This window comes from Aptenodytes patagonicus, chromosome 3 (genome assembly GCF_965638725.1).
Source record: "Aptenodytes patagonicus chromosome 3, bAptPat1.pri.cur, whole genome shotgun sequence".
Classification (NCBI taxonomy): domain Eukaryota; kingdom Metazoa; phylum Chordata; class Aves; order Sphenisciformes; family Spheniscidae; genus Aptenodytes; species Aptenodytes patagonicus.
The window spans coordinates 26,045,137-26,068,010 of record NC_134951.1 but is presented as its reverse complement, the minus strand read 5'-3'; the positions used below and the strand labels follow the sequence as shown (position 1 = coordinate 26,068,010).

At 35.1% G+C, this 22,874-nt stretch overlaps 1 protein-coding gene across 1 annotated transcript in view; it reads left to right on the top strand.

Annotated features, from left to right (window-relative positions):
• Window positions 1–22,874, top strand: part of CSMD1 (CUB and Sushi multiple domains 1) — a 1,284,461-nt gene that overhangs the window by 1,038,038 nt on the left and 223,549 nt on the right. Inside the window, exons 24-27 of the mRNA XM_076332906.1 lie at window positions 4,671–4,862; window positions 9,278–9,404; window positions 11,892–12,094; window positions 22,498–22,689. Of these exons, the coding sequence (XP_076189021.1) occupies window positions 4,671–4,862; window positions 9,278–9,404; window positions 11,892–12,094; window positions 22,498–22,689 (714 nt within the window). The remainder of the gene's footprint in view (window positions 1–4,670; window positions 4,863–9,277; window positions 9,405–11,891; window positions 12,095–22,497; window positions 22,690–22,874) is intronic.

Here is a 22,874-nt window from a genome sequence, read left to right as displayed (position 1 = left end):
TTCTTTCTTTCTCCCTTTTCTTCCTTTTCTTCCTTTCTTCCTTTCTTCCTTTCTTCCTTTCTTCCTTTCTTCCTTTTTCTTTTTCTTTTTCTTTTTCTTTTTCTTTTTCTTTTTCTTTTTCTTTTTCTTTTTCTTTTTCTTTTTCTTTTTCTTTTTCTTTTTCTTTTTCTTTTTCTTTTTCTTTTTCTTTTTCTTTTTCTTTTTCTTTTTTTCTCTTTCTCTTTCTCTTCTTCTTTCTCTTCTTCTTCCTCTTCCTCTTCCTCTTCCCCTTCCCCTTCCCCTTCCCCTTCCCCTTCCCCTTCCCTCCTTCCTTCCTTCCTTCCTTCTTCCTTCCTTCCTTCTTTCTTTCTTTCTAGTATTTTATTTCTTTATAAACATACACACACTTACACAAACTTTTGTAATGAAAATCAATATATTTTAACATGTGGATATTATGATATATACATACTACATATGTAGCAATATAACAGAAGTAATTTCAGAACCATGTTAGTCAAAATAATGCCAAAGACTAGTAAATCATTTTACAGGTTGGCTATTTTAGGCTTAAAATAAACAAAACCCAACAATTATTTGCCCCAGTAAGTTTTTATGTTACTAAGTAATATCAAGGTCATTTCATTTAATGATTAATTTTGTATCTTTTTATCAGATTATATTTAATTCAATTATAGTATTCTAATGTAGTAGTAAAGTGAATTTCAACCAGTGATCTGTGGGACCTCATGGATTTCTGCCACAGAGTCTGCAAATGTAATCAAGAAAAGCAAGCTTATTTTTAATAGAGATAGACTTTTATAGTACTGTAGCTCACTTTGGAGAACTTGTAGCAGTCTACAAAGCAAAGGAGGTGGAAAACCTCTATGTTAGTGGATACCTGAAGGTATAAGTGACTTACAATAATGATGTGAACTATTAATTAGCTAAAGGAAAAACAGAAAGATCTTTTGTGCTACTCAGTCCTATTTCAAAGCAATAGAGAAAGTGCAGGCAGGCTATGGTAGGCTTCTGTCAAACTTCTAAAGCTTGTGGCAAGATCTCTTTAACTCTTCACATCAGTGAGGTTTCAGAGTCCTCAGGGATCATTATTGCAGAGGAGGGGAAAATGGAACAGTGTATCCACCATGTATATTATGCAAACAGATTGTAAAAAGATAAACACACTAAACTTGGTTTTGCACCATTCAGGAAGCCCTTATTCTGATGAATGAGGGGATCTAGTGACTTTTAGAGACACATCATCCTACAGAAGCAGCACTGCAAAAAGGAGAGAAGAAATAAGATTCTCTGGCATTGCCTCATATATATTTACACATTTGTGCAAAACTGAATGCTAAGTGGAATACATGAAATGAAAGCAAGTCGGAACAATAATTTTATCCCGGTCTTGACATTGTCTGTAGTGAAGATGGCTATATAGTGGCTAGAAGGGCTTGTTTGTCCAAAAGTTTGTTTCATTTCACCCAAATTTATCTGTTGGTCTTATAAAAGGTACTACCTCTCCCTGACAACCTTTTCTTCTTTATGTGGTAAAAGGTAGTGGAGAATCAATCTTTTGTGTAGCTTTCTAACTATATATCAGTCTTATGGAAAGTTTATTTCACCACACACAAATCGATTCTTTAATTAGGGAAGTTTCATCTGTCAATCACATGCCACTGCCAATGGTAACCAAATGTTCCACCTACTAAATGATGGGAAAGTATCTAAAAGCAGGTGGCAGAGAAATAGTATTACACTGGCTCATGCTGTCAAATCAACATTGAACTATCACATTATCTATCAAACAACTTACATTTTCAGGGTTTTAAATAAATGTCTTTGTATGTTTAACAAGGAGATTAAAATTATGAAATATATGAAGTTCAGCTCATCTGAATGACCTAATTATCTTGGCTTTTTTTATAGTGAATGAAGAGAAATAGACCTTTTCAGAATTGCACAGTTATCCAATCTTTTTTAGGTATCTACTTTAAGATGAGATTAATCATACCCCATAAATTACTATTAACTCTAAAAGACAACTGGTTTAGATATGGCTGTTTATATAAATGATGCTTAGAGCTAGTTGAAATGAATGCCACCCTTTTTTGTCTGGAAACTGAACATGTGTACTTGTTTCATTTTTGTCAACAAAGTGAAATTGCAGGAATGTGCAAATATTCATATGGAAAAAAACTTTTAGCGAGGGAATAATGATAAATCTTTATAATCCATTTGTACTGTGTGTGATTATACATACTCCTTCTGACACATAGGCTGCACTTCTGTTAGTAAACTAAACATTGTCAGAGTATGAGTGTGGGAAAGTGATTGTCTAGACAGCTGAAATGTTAGGGTAAATGCTAGCATGCTTCTAGCTTGGGTTGTCTAGCACTCTCCAAAACAATCTCAGGTGTAATGTAGACAGTGTGAGCTGAATTCCCAGGAAGTGGCTTGTAGACAGCCATGCTGTTTTGAAGGGTAATTGAGTTTAACAGTGCATGGCTGTGGTCAGAGCATGCTCATTGGTCTTGGGGCTTGACACTTCTTAAGATATTAGCACAGATAGAGATGCAGTGTCTATGTGATGGAATAGCATTCTTTTTTGAGAGTGATTCCTTTTCCCTAGGTCTAGATACTTAAAATTCTGAGCTACCATAGCCTACTATATAAAGAGAGAACCTAGGCTCAGTTTACAGTAAAGGCAGAAAATAAGTATTTCCAGAAGCTGATTGAACTGACTGATCTTAGACAGCTGTCTAAATATGAGTTGGTTTGTTTTCTTGAGATTCATATTTCTCTACTGACTATGAAAGTAGCCTAAGCTAACTAGTTCAAATTTAGCCCTCTAATTTTCAGAAGCCTGAGTTATGACAGGTAAATCCCAACTTTTGTGTCCAATTTACGAACAAAGAAAACAAAGGCATTTTGTGTTTCATCCTGGTTTTGGCTGGGATAGAGTTAATTTTCTTCCTAGTAGCTGGTACAGTGCTGTGTTTTGGATTTAGGATGAGAATGAAGTTGATAACACACTGATGTTTTAGTTATTGCTAAGAAGTGCTTACACTAGTCAAGGACTTTTCAGCTTCTCATGCCCTGCCAGCGAGAAGCTGGGAGGGGGCACAGCCAGGACAGCTGACCCAAACTGGCCAAAAGGATATTCCATACCATGTGACGTCATGCTCAGTGTATAAACTGGGGGGAGCTGGCCGGGGGGTGGTGACTGCTGCTCGGGAACTGTCTGGGCATCGGTCAGCAGATGGTGAGAAATTACATTGTACATCACTTAATTTATATATTATTTTATCATTATCATCATTATTATTATTATTATTTTCTCTTCTTTTTCTGTCCTATTAAACTGTCTTTATCTCAACCCACAAATTTTACTTTTTTTTTTCCCAATTCTCTCCCCCGTCCCACTGCGGGGGGGGGGAGTGAGCAAACGGCTGTGTGGTGTTTAGCTGCCTGCCGGGTTAAACCACAACAGTTTTCAGAGGACTGAGTTTTTGGACAGCTTTAGCATCTGTACAGGAGGAAAAACAAGTTATTAGACTACTTGCCATTTTTTCAACTTAGGTTGAACTTTTCAGCATCAGGAGAAAGGCAACGAGAAAAATGTGATATCAACTCTAGTTTGTGTTTTTGTAAAGTAATGAAAGGTTGTCTATGGATATGTTATTTACCATAAAGATGTCTGATTCTCTCCTAATTAGTGAAAGGCCTCATGTAGAAAATAAACTGAAAACAGAAGCTGAAGGGAAGACCAGCAGCTTGATTCAGAAACACATAATGAAGCTGTTCAGTAAAATAAGGACAGCAAAATGGAAACCATTTGTAGAGTCAGAATTACTTCCTTGGGCTGGGGACATGACAGTAATTAATGAAAAATCCACAAATCTGACTGGAGTTGAGAAAGATGAATTTGTAACCACTCTTTATATTGCTCCAAGAACTGGAGCTCAAGGCAATAGGAGAGATATAGACTGCATCTTTACATTTTAGCAATGCTATATGGAGAAAATGCAGAAAGGAAAGGGTAAAATATGGAAAGAGTTATAACTGCCCAGAGCAGAACTGCTCATTCCAAGGAGCACAGAAGAAGCTGTTTATCCCATTCAACATGTTAATAGGCCAAAAAGGGGAATGCTAATTGAAAGTGAGTGTAGAAATATTTCTTCATTTTCAGCAGAGCATAAACTGAAGTCATGCTGTCTTGACACTAGAATCGATGAAATAACCTTTGCATTTTCTTCCTGAGTTTCCACTATGGTCTGCTGGCTTTGTTATGGAGATTGGATGAGGAGGTGAAACTCCCACTTAGTGCCAAATACAGGTTCGATACTGCTTCCTTCCCTCTGAATAAAAAAGAATGAAAGAATAGAAGTTGTATAAGTTAATAAATTGCTCACTAATCTCTTTTGTGATAGTGTAGATAATACACTTTCTTCAATAAACTAATGCCATAATCAAATATCAAATGAATAATTAGTTCTTGGTGTTTCAGTTTCTGATTTACCCAAATTATATATAATTTATCTTTGGTCACTGTGGATACATCTAATCTAATTGAATCATGAGAATATAATTTGCATCAAGATCAGATTCATTGGCATTATGTTTTGGTTGATATTTTATATCTTTGTGTCTTTTTTCTTCTTTTCCCTTCCCATTTCTGTTTGTAGGTTTTGACCTAGTAAAGTGTGAAGATCCTGGCATACCAAATTATGGCTACAAGATCCGAGATGAAGGACATTTTATAGACACTGTCATTTTATACAGCTGTAACCCTGGCTATACAATGCATGGTAGTAGTATTATGACCTGCCTAAGTGGAGATCGAAGAGTTTGGGACAAACCTTTGCCTACTTGCATAGGTAATATGGATTGTGACAATGAAAGATTTTGGTCTGGTGATTCAAAAAAAAAAAAAATCTAATGTTCTGTCTTTCTATACTTTATCATATTACAATGGTGTAAACATACTTTAAATTTAAAGCAACAATTTACTGTGGAAATCCAAGTATAACTTCTCTGAAACAGATGGCTGGCTAATAATAGCTAGAAAACTTCTTTCTATAGGGCAGCCTTTGATGAAAGACTGCTGCTTTGGTTCTGATGATATCCTGGGTCATTGAGTCTGACATGCTATCACAGGCAATGGTATTATTTAAACACTTCACAAGCTAAACAAACCCCATCATAAAGCAGATTAAGATTTTTTTTACCTTATCTGTTTTCATCAGAAATTATTTCAACATCTCATTCCTACGAAGATAATTTCTAATTTTCAACCCACATCAGTGGATTGTTTTATCTGCATGCTCTTGAGTCATTGTTGCCATGCTAGGATACCCCATCTGTCAGAGCCTTGAGGAAGACCTTTTCTTTACACATCACATGTCTTCAAGTCTTTAAAACTGTGTTTCATTATGACCAACATAAATGTTAAATAGAGAAGTAACTGAACACCAGTAGTTATTGCACATTGTACCTTTGCTAGGCAGTTTCTCTCCACTTTTGCTTTCCAGTCCAGCAATTACCAGTGACTTCCTGAGTTCGTTTCGTATGGAGTTCCCTTGAGTCTTTGGGAAAGTCTTTCTTTCTATGTGTCTTCTGATGCTTAGTTTTTGCCTCCACTGCCTGCTGCAGGCAGGCCACCAACTGTTTTCAGCACTCACCTGATCTGTAGGATCCTTGCTTGTTGCCTCTCTCCCATATTGGGTGCTACATTCTCCATTCCAGGAGCTGCTTCCTGCTGAACACATTCACAGACCTGCAGTCTACAAAGGAGCAAGCTCCCTTCCTTTCAAAAGTTCAGCTTACCCAGAGGGTAAGTGCCAGAACAACATCAGTGAACAGCATTTCTGCTGTCTTAGTAGAGGTGTTATTTTTCCCACTTGATTCTAGAATTATATCTGTAAGTTTTCTCTTATAAGTATGACAGGTCAAAACAACTCTTTCCAGTTTTGATTTAAAGACTTTTCCAGGCTTTTTATACATTCAAGTCCTCAAGCTTTTAAGTTTAATTGGCTATCTTCTTTTTCTCTAAGTTTGCCCTTTTGTAAAGAAGAGCCATAATTAGTCCTACCTTTGCCTATCTCCCCATTTAATTTAAATGAAGACATTACTCTAAGGTCTTTTTCTGTGATATTTTCTTGTGCCTGTGTTCACGACCAAGTAAGTATTTGAATCAATTCTAAAATACTTGTTAGTTCCAAGTCTATTAGGTAAATAAATCCATCTGTCTACCTATTTCCTTTTCTTAGTATGATGACTTGCCCTCCAATCTATATGTGGGATGTTAAAATCTCAACCATACGGTATTTAAAAAAAAATTAAAAAAAAAAAAAAATCATGTTTATTCCAATCTGACCTGGAGGAAGATAGGGAACCCACGATCAAGTGAATCTAAAGAAAATGCGCATCTTTGATCTTGTAGAACATCTTTCATAACCCTTCTCCAAAATATATTTGACCAATATGGGGGGGGGGGTTATGCTGACTTTATTTACTTTACTGCATCACTACTATGTAATGCTCTCTCCACTCCCATATCTCTACCTGTATTTCCAGTTTTCTTGATAACAGTATACTTTTAAGCTTCTATATTCCACTTACGATTGCTACCCTATCTTTTTTTTTTTCATTATAGTTTGATTTTGTACCTTGCATTACTAGATTTGGTTTCTGTATTTTGTTGCTAAGACTTGTACCAAAATCTCTTATTTCTTGAGGTTCTCACTTCAACTCTAAGTAGAATTATGTCCCAATATCAATAGGATAGTCATTTTTCTTTTAGTATCCTGAGACAGGTTTTGTTCTTGCTTTCTGTCTGTTCAACCACAAAGCTATCTTTCTACGTAACTTTATCTCTTTACATATCTTTTTATTTGCTGTCCTTGTTCCTATCTTTAAAATAAAATTTGGGAATTGCATCAGTTTTGTATAAACTCCCTCTTCCTATTTCTCAATTTAAAACTCTTCTGAAACATTAATTAGCTCCCCAAGAAGTCAAATGTTCACCATTCTCTCTAAAAATCTTCTAAACATGAATCTTTCTAAACAGCCTTTCACAAACAGTCTGTTACCTTCGTTAAATTGTTATGGTTTTTCTACTGTTCTGTGCACAGGGAAACTTGTCATGAAGATCCCTGAAAACTCAGTTAAGCATCTGAAGATCATTTCATGCTCTCTTTTTTTTTTTTCCCCTCCAGTGTTATTTATGTAATCCTTTCTTTCTTCAGTTTTATCTTATGTTATCACAGTTTTATCTCTTCCTATTCTGATTTGACTGGCTTCCTTTTCTTCCTTTTTCTTAAGTTGTCGTGAACTTCCAAACATCACTTTCTTTCTTAGACACATTTTCTTAATATCCTCTTGTTTATGCAGACCTATTCTTTTTTGCTTGTTGTGCTTTAGATCAGCATTTGATATTTGCTGTTGTCTCCAGTGACATTTACATTCATCATTGTCTTTATAATCATTTCAATTTCATTCACAAAAATTTCAAGCCCATACGTAGACATATTCCACATAATCTACACCTAGTCATCTTCAGTGATACACTGCTATATTGGTCTTAGTATTCATTTTCATTTTCTCTATGTTCTAAGCCTTAACGAAGAAAACAAATGAACTCCTGTAATTCCTTCTCTAGAAGATTATAGAACTTGTTTGAATATGTCACCTATTAGTTATAGTATAGTTATTTACTTTATGTAGTATATTCTCTGAGGTGGTGATTTTACAGTGTGCTCATTTCTGCATATTGAAAAACAAACATTTTGGATTTTTTCTTAGAATCGCTTTTGAAAGTTTACTTTTGATCTGCTCCTAAAATGGATTTTTTAAAAATATATGAACTATATAATGCATCATCCCAAATTTTATCGTGTATTCTGTTCCTAAATGAGTCTTCTCAGAATTCTAAAGCAAATCTGTCAATTAGTTTGAGTTTAAATAATTTCGGTTTCACTGAGTTATCTTGAGTTCTTTGGTAAATACAGTATTGTATCAGTCATTTCTTTATCTGTAGTTATCTATCACAGTGATTATTGCATTCTGAACTTTCTTGTATAATGAAAATTAACCAAAATCTTAGGCAAAGGTTGCATTTGAAGAAATTATGTACTAAAGCAGCTTTCTGCTGTGGTTCTATTAATAATATGTAGCATTTTGAGTGATCAAACCAGCAGGATAGGTAAGTAAATCAGTTGCCTTGTTTCCTCTACAGTTATTTTCCTTCCTGGTAACAATTTGGTTATCAGCAGAGACTTGGTGGCATGTATAAGACTTATTATTTGTTAGGAGTGTTGCTGATAGATTATTTGCTCCAGCTGCCGTGGTTCTTTCATCATCTGTGTCTTACACTATGCTTGCTGTACAGCTGTGCTTGAAGAGTTGCCCATGGTAGCATTTGTTAATACCACTACTTGTAAGGCAACACTGTAAATGAAGTAGGAGTTCAGGTACATCACTTAACTGAAAAGTTACTGAACCTTTTTGGTTCAGTGGCACCTGACTGTTACACAGTTCCAGTTTCATCAGAATGCATCTTTATACTGGCCAGACAACAGCATGATGCTCTAAACAAGCAACATGAGAATCATTTGATTCTGGATGTTTAGCACTGCAATTGGTCTCTTCACAAAGTTAAGATAGCATTGATAATAAAAATGTTTTAAACCACACACTGTATACTTTTAAATCATAGCTTTCTGATCTACTCTTACTTTGTAGGTGTAGGGCATTTAAATTTTTAAATACTAAAGGAAATTACTAGGCAATACCTAACTGTTTTTTGATGTAATTAAACTTGAAGTTATATAGAAGTAACTTGAAAGCACTAAACTAAAGGTATTTTGACATTAGAACAACAGAGAAGTGATTTTAATTACAAAACCCAATGCTGTAAAGTCTGAATTTGAGCATTCAGTGTTAGAAAAGCCAAACATATTAGATGGGACATTCTGAAGCATTTTTGCTCTCTTGCTGATGCTAAAATTGTGCTTTTGTAGTCTCAATTCATATTGAACTACTCTCGTTGGTAAAATAACATAATCACAGAAGTATGGTTTATTGTTTTATAACAAGGTAGGAATGAGATCATTATATATGCATTTTTAACTCATGTACATGTCCTCGTTTGTATGTATGTGTATTAGTTCAGAGATATTAGGTCATTCTGTAACCTTTTTAGAAGACAGAGAGCTGTGGAATGGACAGAAAATTGAAGTGCAAAATATTATGATCTTGTTAAAAATAAATGTAACCCTTACTTATTTTGTAGCTGAGTGTGGTGGTCGAATTCATGCTGCTACATCGGGGCGCATTTTGTCCCCTGGTTACCCAGCACCATATGACAACAATCTTCATTGCACTTGGATTATTGAAGCAGATCCAGGAAAGACAATAAGGTACGTGCTTAATTTCAATATTTATTGTTGACTTCAGTACTTTATAAATTATAGTCTGTGCCTCACATTCTCACACTCTTCTACACAATTTTTTGTTTATTAACTCCTTACATTAATAAAGTTGATGCTTGTCATGCTGGCATTTATGAATGCCATTCCTCCAGGGAACCTGCGTACCTAAATTGTGTAGGGGACACGTAGGCATCTAATTCAGAACTGTGAATTCCGTTAGATAATATGGCCTATAAATCTTCAGTGTGGTCGTGGTGCACTGCTATGCCTCTTTCTAGCTGTAAACAAGTTAAAGTGCCAAGCTGTCAACTGCAGTTTCAAAATTCTTCCCTTGAGTCATTGTAATGGCATTCTTTTCTATCTTACTGTCACATTCAGCGTAATAATTTGTTTTAAATCAAATATAATTATTCAGCACTTTTTCTTAAATACATTACCTCAAGCAGCCATAAAGTTCCTGACTCTCTGCCAGGTGTGCTCAGACATCGGGCATCTTGGACCTTGTTGGGTATCTATTACGAGCTGTCTTTTTGTCATGAATGATTTGATCTGATGAGGAGTTGACCATTAACAGCAGCAGCAGAGAAGATTAGTGCTATAAAGCTTTATATACAACTCTGAAGGGTTTTCATTTATCATTCCTGCTCTCTTCCGTCATATCATTATTAACATATATAACATTTAGAATTATGTGTCAGACTTTTTCCCCATAATCAGTTGAATAATAAGACCGGCAACATCTCAGAAGACATTGAGAATAATCAAATTTGAGAAAAATGCTGAGATTTTAATAAGAAGTGCATACAGGACTGAGAAAATTCTTAATATATAAGGACTGGAAGATTTCTTCACATAGACTAGGCAGCATAACAAAAAAAGGAAGAAATTAGAAGAATACAGAAAATGAGGGAAACACAACTGGTGACTAATGCAAGAAATAAAGGTACATGCCTAGAACTGAATGATGGAATCTAGAGCTTTTATTTCTATAATGATTTATGGAAAGATGATGGAAGGATTCAAGAACTCAGGCAGAAGGAAATTAGTAATACAAGAGGAACTTCTAAAACAGTTTTTCCTCATCAGTTTGACATACTGACAATACTATCATACTTTGCTGTTGATGTATAGCTAAATCACTCAAGTGGAAGGTATACCAATATTTAAAGACTATTTCAGCTCAGTTTTGCTGTAGTAACACACAGATTCAAAAACTTTAAAATGGCAAATTCTGTTCAATATTCAAGCTAGTTTGTCCACCCCCAACAGGAATTTGCTGAAAAAGTAAGAATGTAACAAAAAAAATTAACTTCTAATCAAGATAGATAATCTTAATTTCTGTCATTTTAAAATAAAGTATTGATACTAATACATTTAATTATATGCAACAGAGATTAGTTTTATATTCCAGTGACAGGAAAGAAGTATGTGATCTCCAGTAATTGTGTTACTTCAGAATATTAGCAATTTATTTATTTTGAGCAAAATGTTAGCACGTAGTAAGCTGTTTCATTATTCAGTTTATGTGGACAATAGTTTTAACTGATCACTTAAATGAAAATTATTACTTTTTAAAATTAAACAGGCAAAAATATAAGCAAATGGCAAGTTATCCACTGGGAGGGGGTTTTTTCCTTTTTTATTTTTAGTAATCCCGTTTCACTAAGCCAAATAATGAATTCACTCCATCATAGGTGATTTCAATGCATCATTTACATTTAAATGACAATATTCAAATTAATGATTTCCAATTAATAACAAAAGTAATGAAGAGATATCAACACACAACTATTTGAAACAAAAAAGTTTTGATATTTACTTATTAGGTTTCTTCAATGTTAAATATGTAAACAGTCAGAACTTGAAGTCGATACACATATTTTGACTAATAACATGGCATTCTTGAACACCTTTCTAAATCTAATACTTCACCTGGAGATAAATATAGATTATTCTATTATAATATAATTTTATATTTTATGAATTTTGGCATAAGGAGAAGATAGCATAATGCATTTTCTGGTTTTGTAGATGAAAGAAAATGCCATGCTAATAGAATTCCCTGTGCTGTGTATGCTACTGTCCAGTAGCTACTGCTTTTTTTCAGTTGCATATAATTCAAGCCAATCAGTGATCCTGGTATCCTCATTTGAATAAAGAGCGGAAATCTTTGATGAAATCATAGTTCTTATCCCTTAAAATATTTTTCATAAAAATAAGTTAATTTATAGAACAAGTACTATATGCCCCATAATGGTGTTTTCTGTAATTCAGGCATTTAATAGGACAGAACATCATCTCTCTTACAAGATCAGCTCATCCAACAGGAAAAATGAATAACTCTTCAGTATCACCAGCTCTTCTTCAGTTCTAAACAGAATCTCAAAACTCAGTACAGTTTGGGAATGATTGCTTGGAGTTTTATGTAATTGTGTTTAATGAGTAATGTACAGTGCTTTTACTTTCTCTTTGCAGTCTGCATTTTATTGTTTTTGACACTGAGGTTGCTCACGACATCTTGAAGGTATGGGATGGGCCTATTGAGAGCAACATACTTCTGAAAGAATGGAGTGGCTCAGCCCTTCCAGAGGATATTCACAGCACTTTCAACTCATTAACATTACAATTTGACAGTGACTTCTTCATCAGCAAATCAGGCTTCTCCATTCAGTTTTCAAGTATGTAAATATTTTTTCATCGCAAATACAATTATATACACTATTTATATACATTATTATTATATATATGAACTGTTTCTCATCTTAAAACTTCCTCAGTCTTTAGAAAAGAGATTATATTATTTTAATTATTCTATATAATTATGTAAATAGCTACAACTAGGGTGAAATTTTTATTTCCTTTGAATGTTTTAAGTTTTCCTATTCCTTGTTTTGTACAGCAACCACATGCCTAGCATTATCTGATTAACATTATTTAACAAGTCAAAAGAGGTTTGTACATACATAAGTTTTCTTCTGCACTGATAGTTTTCAATGTTCCCACCAGTGCTGCCTAATAATGTATTATTTTGTGTTTATACTTTATGTTGTTTGAGGTTTTTTTTTCTCACAATGTTGGTTGCATTATGCATAATTTTTATGACCTTAACCACTGTTTGTGTACATGATTAAACTGAAGAATAAGATATATCTTACCATATTGAAATACATTTTAAAATTTACTATTAAACTAATCAAATGCATCTTCAGGTCTAAAGTGAAAGCTTCTCTGTATACAGAGGAGCTGTGATCGATATTGTATATGTGATCAATATTGTAAAACTGACTATGTGGAGTTTTTCTATGATATTATGACTGAAGTGTTAAAGACTGAGGGTAGGACTGTAGGGAGACTATATCATTGTCTTTGACTCAGTCGTTGCATCCTATATATAGCGTATTTCTGCTCAGGAACATAGGAAAATTGTGAATTAATAAAATATGTGAGAGTAGGAGTATTATTTAAAACCTTCTCTGTAGATGCTGTCATTCAGAAGTAAAGGGCACTAATAAGCTTTCAGTCATTATTATTTGCATGAGGAAATATACTTTGGGGGTTTCTTGGTCTCTAAGTAATGCATTTTACATTTACCTGTTTACTTCATTTTGCTTGATTTTTCTGAATGTTGTACCCCCCAAACCACAGGCTCTTTCATCAGCCCTAAGACACCTAGTTAAAAGTATGCAAAATTAATTAAAGACAAAGAGCAGAATAAATGTTTCTAAAATTTCTGACCAGTGTGCTATATAATATACTGCTTTTCATGTTGTTTGAAAAAAGTTAAATTTTACCTTTGTGGAAATTAAGGGTTTTTTTACTATGTTAGGGTTGGCAAACACATTTTACGTTGTTTATAAGTTTTATAAACATTTTATGAAAATGTTTATAAGTTCATGCACAAATTTTGAGAGGAAAATATTTAAGCAGTTAGATTTCTCAACACATTCTTTGACCTTCAGTGATACTTATAGTAAGTAGGAGACAATTTAATGCTTTAACGGTGAAGAACTGATTTTGTCATCTTAGTATAGTATCTGATGGATGCACTCAGTCATCATGCTGGCAATTGCAGTGTACGTCTTACTGGAATTAATTGGAATTAGTGGTGAAGAACTGAATGCCCCAGCTCCAGTAAAGGGAAAATGATATGAAAGTTTCATTCACCCTGCTTGACAAGTGGAATGTTTTATTAATTTTTTAATTGTAAGGAGTAAAAAATATGATTTAAGGAATATGTTAAGGTAAATGTTAAATTATTTAATCTAAAAATCAGAGCTTAGTTTATTCAGTCTCCTTGAGGCAATGGGCAGACCATGGTGGCCTTGACCTGTAAAGGATTTAAACTAATTAATCTATGGCTAAGTGAGGATCTTTGCATGCTATAGTATTCATTATGTGTTCAAACTGTAGGCCAGTTTATAGCAAAGCTGCACAGAATATTAAAATTTCACTACTTTAGTAGTTTGTAACTCTGTGAATAAAAGAGCCTTGAGTTGCTTAAACTTTTTTTCTGATAGTTGCAGAAGTTGTAGATGTTTTATTACAAGTTCCATGAAGGTAACTGCTTAAGTTTTATGTCTTTATGTCACTTGAAGGATTTTCAAGTGTTGCATTTATTAATGAGTATTTTTTATTTAAATATTAATTAAAATCTAAGAAGTAAAATTCAGGTGAAGACTTGCACAGGACTGGAAAACCTTCAATAATCTGGACCTCTTACACATGCAACTTCTGTATTGGATTATGCAATTGAGATGAGTGTCTATGTCAATGAACGTCTAATTATGGGATCATACAAAGGATATACATATGAGACTATCAGGTCAAATGAACAGCTTAAAGACAAAGCATTAAAGTGCTAACCTTCGGCTGGAGAATTTGTTTCACTGTGCTGTGAATGTGCTGATTACTTTCTACACTTTGCACTCTAGAATGCCCTTATTGCATCTGCCTAAAAAAGAGGTGCTGGGAAAGGATAGTATGAGGTAGATCAGAAAATATCACCTATAAATTACTTATTATTGATTGTAAATGTAATTAGAGGTATTTTTAATGGAAAAATATAAGTGGCTGAAGCTTACAAAATGTTTGAACACTGTTAAAAGTGCCTTGTCTTGCCCACTCAGCTCAGCATATAGAGCATGAGGACACGAACTGACAAGAGTGATTATGTTAATTGTAATCAGCCTAATGCTTTTCATTAAAACTTAATTACCATTTAATCATGCATAAAAGGACAAAAAATGGAGTTCATTGTACAAAATTGACCTTTACTCTGGGGGTTAAATACATTTAAACTATGTATTACAAGCCAGGGATGTCAACCAACTCTTTCTGGTCACCATTCAAAAAGTGAACACAAGAATGGTATAGGCAAATTTGGTATTTGGCTTCTTTATTGCAAAGAAACAAAGTTACTGGCAGCAAAAACTTCCTGCTTAAGTTAACCATAAAAAAGAGTTTTCTAAGCTAGCTTAATTCTGTCCTATGTGTCTAACGTAAATGGGATAAATTTCCCTCTGAAGTTGCCTTTTTATCAGCTATAGGTCTAGTTATACTAACATACACTAACTCTCAAACTTCTGGACATCTAAGGGCAGGTGAAATGAATCCTACCTGTCTTTTCACAGGTGTCTAGTTCCCTTTGAGATGCCATAAAGTATCCTGGCTGTGTATCCATCTGCCACTCCAGAAGGTCACACACCCATAAGTCCTTGGTCATATCTTCTGGTCCTGTGCAGATATATTGGATATTGTAAGGCATCTCGAATGAGGCTAGCCACCTATGTGGAAGCAGATCAATCTTGCCCTGAATGTTTAATCTTCAGCTACTCTGGACTTCTGAAGACACTTGGATCCCATGCTAGTAGATGGTCCATTGCTTTTATTGACCTGAAGTTTATTTTATTGAGAGCTTGTTTATATCTAACCATATAATTTGTTTAGTTGTTATTTAACAAAACCAATAGAAGTGGCAGATGATAAGAACAGCACTGGCAGTTGCTAGTCATATTATCATTCTTACAGACTCAGTTAGCCTTATTTTAACAATACCTAATAGTAGTTCTACCCTTACAGTCTAGCCTTTTTCCTTGAACTAAATTCTCAGCTGTAGTAACTTAAGAGAACTGTATCCTTTTCTTAAACGAGATGATATATTCACAGTTCCTCAGCTGGTTTTGTCTATTTTGCTCCTCAAGGCTATAATACATCAAAGGATTATTCACACTCCTCTTATAAGGGAAAAAAACATTTTTGGAAATGTCTGGCTTTTCTAGAGTCAGACCCATCTGTGATGGTTTTCTATGCCTACCTCTGGTTCTATGGCATTGTTAATTTCTCTTAGTCATAGTACTCTGTAAGCATACACTTCAATTATCAATGTACCTATCTCTGCTTTCATGTGAACAGAAAGGTTATCTTTGTTTTGCTAATACAGAACAACTGCCAAAAAATTAATAAAGTAGCAAAGGGTTTTTTTCTCAATTTCTTTGTAATATTTCTATTTTCTTAGAAAAACTTCAGACACTCATTTTATTAAAAGTGAAGATACAAAATGAAGGCATTTGTATAGTTGGTTTAATCCAATTTTGTTTTTTTTCTGTTGTTTGCTTGCTCTGCCAATATTTTTAAAATCTGGTCTTGAAGTAAATGCGGAGATAAGCAATGAAGAGTAAAGATGCCTGACTAAATTTTTATCTTAACAACACAAGTCATCAATTATGATAATAAAAATAAACAACTTATACCAACCAGTTAATTGACCAATTATTTGGAAATTATTGTGTCTGATGTTGACAAATCTGTTGATATCTTACTTCCTCTGACAAGAGCTTAAGCATCAGCAGTTCTGTGTTTGATAGTTCCTAATGACACTGGGCTTAATCTGACAAATCTGTTTAAGCAATGATGGCTGCTTCTGTCCAGTTTTGTAATTCCATTTGATCATTTGTTTGTCTACAGCAATTCTTACAGTAACTGTCACCTATCTTGAACTGTTAGAGTACTGTTGTCTTGTAAATTGTTCTTTTATTGCTGAGATATCTTTTAATCACTTGCCTAATGGCCTGAGCTACTACATTTAAGTAGTATAAGCATTTCCATGACAGAATCTTCATTGCTAGGATTTGTCATGCAAATTTGATTCCAGTTTGATTCACAATTAAATTATCAAGAAAAGTGGGTTAGCACAAAAATATATTTAAAAAAAAAATTACACATGCATAATCACATATCTGCCTTCCTAACTAACTAAATTTTGAGTTCAAAGAAAATGAAATCCATTAAGACATCCCTTGTTAAAATAAATAAAAGGACACAAGACACAAGACTTCAAGATTCCCTTTTAAAGTCTGTATCCTAATCATTTTGCAGTTCAGTCTCTTCTCTTGCTTTCTGTGATGCTATAAACATTGCATTGCATGATCACAATAGTACAGTTTCTTTAGCATGAAACTGTGTCATAGCATTCCTATCCATCATCTAATCCATGGCCTGGGAAAGGCATGCTCAGCCTCATAGGGGGTAGCAGTTCTTAATCTGGTTCCTGTAGAACTAAGCAGAAATGAAGCTTGTAGGTTACTTTGATGGTTATCTCTAAACTTGTGAGCTTTTGTACTTCAGACTCAATGAAAGAGGCTGCATTAACATTTGGGTTTCTTTTTTCTTTACATTTTTGAACAATACAGATATTTAAATATGTGGTTGATGGTAATTTGCACAGTTCTTTGTACATTTACATATATTATGTGAGATACTTTTTAGGGAGCAAACACTAGTCTTTCACATTTGGAAATGTTTGTTAGTCTGAAATCACTGCAAATCCCATGTACAATGTCTCAGCTTTGATATGCCAAAGTCGTTCTTAAACCTATTAGGCAAACATAATGCACTAAATGGGGGAAGCTTGTGCATTGCCTGCAATTTACAAGCCTAGCTCCTGAAAAGTCTTTATTATTTTTATAACCATGTGGAGTAGAAAAAATAGAGTCTCTGCAGCACAACACTATAGTAAATGGCTTACATGATTGTTTACCATAGACATAGTGAAATCGATATCGATGAAGGTGACGGGGTTTTTTTCTTGAGCTAGAACAGATTACAGGCTAAACAAACTGATGAAAAAAGAAGTGTCCTTAAGGTGAAAGATAAATTAGGCACAAATCTAACATAGTGCTCTCAAGGCTACAGACACACAAATATACGGTGTATCATATTCTCAAAAACAGTCTTCTATTGATTTTCAGTCAAGTTTTAAATCAACTTTGAAAATGTAATTAGGGGGAGAAAATCCAGAAAAAGATCTAAAATGGGATACTGGAAGATTATTAAATTAAAAACAGAGAGGCTTAACACAGTGGCTGCCAACATATGGAGGTCTGAAAACTCCCTAGTAATGTGTTTTTTCCAGCTGCCCATTCTTCTGGCACCTACCTCTAGTTCCATCCTTTGTATATACAAAAGCCTGTTCCATTCTGAGCAGATGAGACCACAGGATATGGGAAATCTGTACAGAGTGTTACTCTATGACCCACTGACTATCATGTAGCTTACTGCTTAGAACACATGTGCAAGAACTGAGAAGCAGCATTTAGTTATTTTCCAGCTCAATGGAATTCAAATCCCCTCTCCTGGCTATGCCATTTTAGGCACCTAATTTTTCTCAGTCATTTCTAAAAAGTCTAACTATGGAATTTGGTTTGATTTAGCATCCTTGAGTCTAAAATGTAGTTATTGCTTTCCCTGCTTTACAGCATATGTTTTAATTGTGTTCAGCTTCAAGTTTCTGAATTCCTCAGGGTTTTTTTGAAAATTGCATATGGCAATGTTACATCACAACATGAACATGGCCTTTCTCATAATTATGTAAGCTAGAAATTAATTGCATGTCTATATGTTAGTGTAGGGTCTGAGAAGAAAAGAGCCTGTTATAAAAGAAGAGCGATGACAGAAGAACTGGTGATTTTTAATGTCTGGATTACTTATCAATGCATATAACCTCTACACCCTTTAGATATTTGCACAATACCAAATAAAGCCATAGTAGACTTGTAATTTACATGCAGTTACAGAACCTGTTGGGAATCTTGAGAAGTAAAACAACTTGGAAAGGTGAGAAGCTGAAAAGTTGACAGTCTGTCTAAATGTTCACTTTACTAGATGACATATCTAATTGTTTAATTAGAATCGAGTGTATTTGGCATGATAAAAAGGCTGTTAGTTTCAAATACATAAAATAACTTCCGAGGCTGCAAGAACAAAAGTGTAAACAACATTTTGGTGCTTATTAAGCATCTGTCATTGTTTTTAAAATTTAGAACTTTGTATATAAGAAATGGAGATTAACAGTGAAATGAATATTAAAAGGCATCAGTCCTTTGTAATTGGTGCATACTTGACACAGTCAAAATGGGAAAAATGTTGTTTGCTGAGATATTATTTTGCATAACCTTTTAAGAAGAAAATGAAGATATTCAGAGATTTGTTTAAAAAAAGTTACTAATTAATGACAGAGGTGGGCTTCTGCTCATATACTTGAAAGAATTATGATTCTTTAACAGATATGCACTGTAGTAATCCATTGTTTTAGAGCTGTTATTGTCTGTCAAATAAGAAATAACTTCTCTGAGGTCATGACCATACTTTCCTTCCCCTGTGGCCAAGTATACATTTAGTAAACTTCACTAATATGCGATGTCAGGTAAATTGTCAGAGTGGTGCCTGGGGAGTGCTTACAGAGTACTCATTAGTAGTGACAGACATTACTTTAATTCTTGGATTGATGCTTATAAATCCTGGTGGACAAAAGTCCACCACTGTTAAAAAACCTGCCGTGTCTTTTACTGCATTTAGATATGGTAACCATCCCAAGGTACGAGATGTACTATTTGGGAATGGAAACAAGGTCAAAAAATTATGAATAATAAAATGTTAAACAAAGCTCCTGTGTTTGTAGTGTGTTAGTTATCATAACCCATTAATTCTTATAGAGGGATGTTTTACAGTTTCTGTGATTTGTCTAAGTGACCACCTATTTGCTAGAACATGCATAAAACCATTTTACCAATCTAAAATATTTGTTTCTTGTTTTGATCATTCTTTTTTCAACCTTTTGTCTTCTGCAAATTTACAACACAGAAAAAAAGAGTTTTCCAGTTGTACAACTTGGTAACTGTTTCAATTTTGCAAATGTTGAGTTGTTCCTGCTGTTTCTTGTAGTGGTATACTTTTTGGTGTGGATGGAAGGAGTAGATACAGTTATTACTACAGAAAATGGATTACCTGCACATTATGGTCACAAAGGTTGCATAGTGGTGGTAGTGATGGAGCTCTTTTATCTCATGCAAGCCTTTGGGTTGTACCATTTGAAATGAGCTAACAAAATCATTTTAATGAAATATTAATATTTCCTGAGATTGAAACAGAAAAAAATGAAAAAAAAATCACAACCCCCCCAAAAAAAATAGAGAAGGGAGGATGGACTGTTATCACTAACACTTTATAGACAGTATGGAAGAGACTGTGCCCCTCTATTTAAAACAATAGAAAGTTATTATCAAACATAAAGAAATAATATTTTATTTTCTTAGTCTTTTTTTGGCCTGTAATTTGTAATGCTATCCTAAAACCCAAGTATTTGAAGTGCTATATACTGCTTAAAATATAGAAAGACAGTCACTGCTTTCCCAGAGACTGTTGGAGAATGGCACAGCCAAATATGATAAGTAACAATAACATTAGCTCATCAGCCAACGAAGTGGTAAAAACCAGTTTTAACAATGGCATATATGCTTTTAATAAATTATGTCAGTTTTTCTCTGAATGCTCTCCATTGGTCTGATCATGTCTTACAGACATCAGAGCAAAATTACACCTTGAAAAGACATCAGATGTAGAGTTGAGATGGTTATGAATCAGTTTAAGAATGAATCAGTTGTCTGATGTGTGAGCACACAAGAAAGTATACGTAGTTCGTATTAGAAAAAAAGACAATAATTTAATATTGATGTTTCACATTTTTCAAGGATTATCCCTTGCAGTACTGGGGATGAGCAGAAAGGTGTAGTGTAGCAATTTTTTAAAAAAGTCTTTGGTCTGGATTCAAGAAGTTTAAACTTGGCTGAATGAAGATGATGAAAGTGGTAGAGAGACTTACTTGTAGATACACACCAATATCATTAATGGTGATTGTGATACAGGGTTTGTGACTTCTTATTTTGGCTTTTGCTCACAATTGTGGTAAGTTCTTTGAAAAAGACATGTTTGGGTGGAGCAGCCTGGAGTGGTAGGAAACAGAGCACAATTCAGTGATTTAGGGACAGTAGCCTCTAGAGATGGGACCTTCTTTCCTTAGGAAAATTGCAATGTTTACTGCACTCAGGATGTTGAATACCTAAAGCCAATAGAAGAGACCTGGCATCTTCCATAAATCCATAGTAGATGTAGATTTGTGTATTCGCTTTCTGGATGATTACTTGCTTTAAGTCATACCATACTGATTGTTCTGCTCAGTTTAACATCGCTTTTTTTAATTAATTTATTTTTTTACAAAGCAAAATCCATATCCAAACTCAGGATACTGAACATAGGTGAGATATTTTGCTTAGATTCAGTTTGAGCATACACTGAGAAAGTTGTTGCTTGGCCCTGAAATGGGAACTTCAGGGCTACATAAAACTGCTATTTGATTCAGCCGGCTGGGTAAACATAAAATTTGCATGCTACAGGATATTAAGACTATGAACCAATGTTATTTATATTATGATACTTACCTTATTGCATAGAAGGCATCAAAGTGCATAAAGAAATTTGTTTTGATAACCAGAACATTAAGGTGAGAAAAGGAGTTACTAGCTCTTTTGATAAATTAACTTAACTAAAAATGTAAGTTTGCAGATGACACCAAGTTGGGCAGGAGTCTTGATCTGCTCGAGGGTAGGAAGGCTCTGCAGAGGGACCTGGACAGGCTGGATCGATGGGCCGAGGCCAATTGTATGAGATTCAACAAGGCCAAGTGCCGGGTCCTGCACTTCGGCCACAACAACCCCATGCAGTGCTACTGGCTTGGGGAAGAGTGGCTGGAAAGCTGCCTGGAGGAAAAGGACCTGGGGGTGCTGGTTGACAGCCGGCTGAACATGAGCCGGCAGTGTGCCCGGGTGGCCAAGAAGGCCAATGGCATCCTGGCCTGTATCAGAAATAGTGTGGCCAGCAGGAGTAGGGAAGTGATCGTGCCCCTGTACTCGGCACTGGTGAGGCCGCACCTCGAATACTGTGTTCAGTTTTGGGCCCCTCACTACAAGAAGGACGTTGAGGTGCTGGAGCGTGCCCAGAGAAGGGCAACGAGGCTGGTGAGGGGTCTGGAGGACAAGTCTTATGAGGAGCGGCTGAGGGAACTGGGGTTGTTTAGCCTGGAGAAGAGGAGGCTGAGGGGAGACCTCATCGCTCTCTACAACTACCTGAAAGGAGGTTGTAGCGAGGTGGGTGTCGGTCCCTTCTCCCAAGTAACAAGTGATAGGATGAGAGGAAATGGCCTCAAGTTGTGCCAGGGGAGGTTTAGATTGGATATTAGGAGAAATTTCTTCACCGAGAGGGTTGTCAAGCATTGGAACAGGCTGCCCAGGGAAGTGGTTGAGTCCCCATCCCTGGAGGTATTTAAAAGATGTGTAGATGAGGTGCTTAGGGACATGGTTTAGTGGGCCTGGTGGTGTTGGGTTGACGGTTGGACTCGATCTTAGAGGTCTTTTCCAACCTTAATGATTCTATTATTCTATGATTCTATGATTCTATAACTGGACCAAAAAAGAAAAAGAAGGGAGAAAAAAAAAAAAGAATGAAAAGCTTGTGTGTGTTTCCTCTCAGGCCATATTTTATACTAAGGAAACTGGCAGGAAGCCAACATAATCATGATGTATCTCAGTGGGCAGATTCTCATAAAAATAAAGAAACGAAATGCCTTCCTATATTAACTGACGAGTAAATAATATTGCCTCTGGTTGGAATGCTCTTGTAAAAATATTGTGCTTTTAATTATGGATGTTTAGTATCTACACATTAAAGTTTTTATTTCATCATTGTCTTACAGCTTCTATTGCATCAACCTGTAATGATCCCGGGACACCACAGAATGGCACTAGATACGGAGACAGTAGAGAGCCTGGAGACACTACAACCTTTCAATGTGACCCTGGCTATCAACTTCAAGGACAGGCTAAAATTACATGTGTGCAACTGAATAACCGATTCTTCTGGCAACCTGATCCTCCTACATGCATAGGTAATAAGATGAAATGTTAGTCTCTGTTTAAGATTAATACAGATCACATTTCTTTTTCAACTACTGGGCATATGATGCTCATGCTGGTGTGGTGCTCTTTGCAGAACCCAGTTATTTTATACTTATGGTTACTGACAGCCGCATTCTCAAGATTAACACTATTTTTGGATGTCATTTTCTCGCTC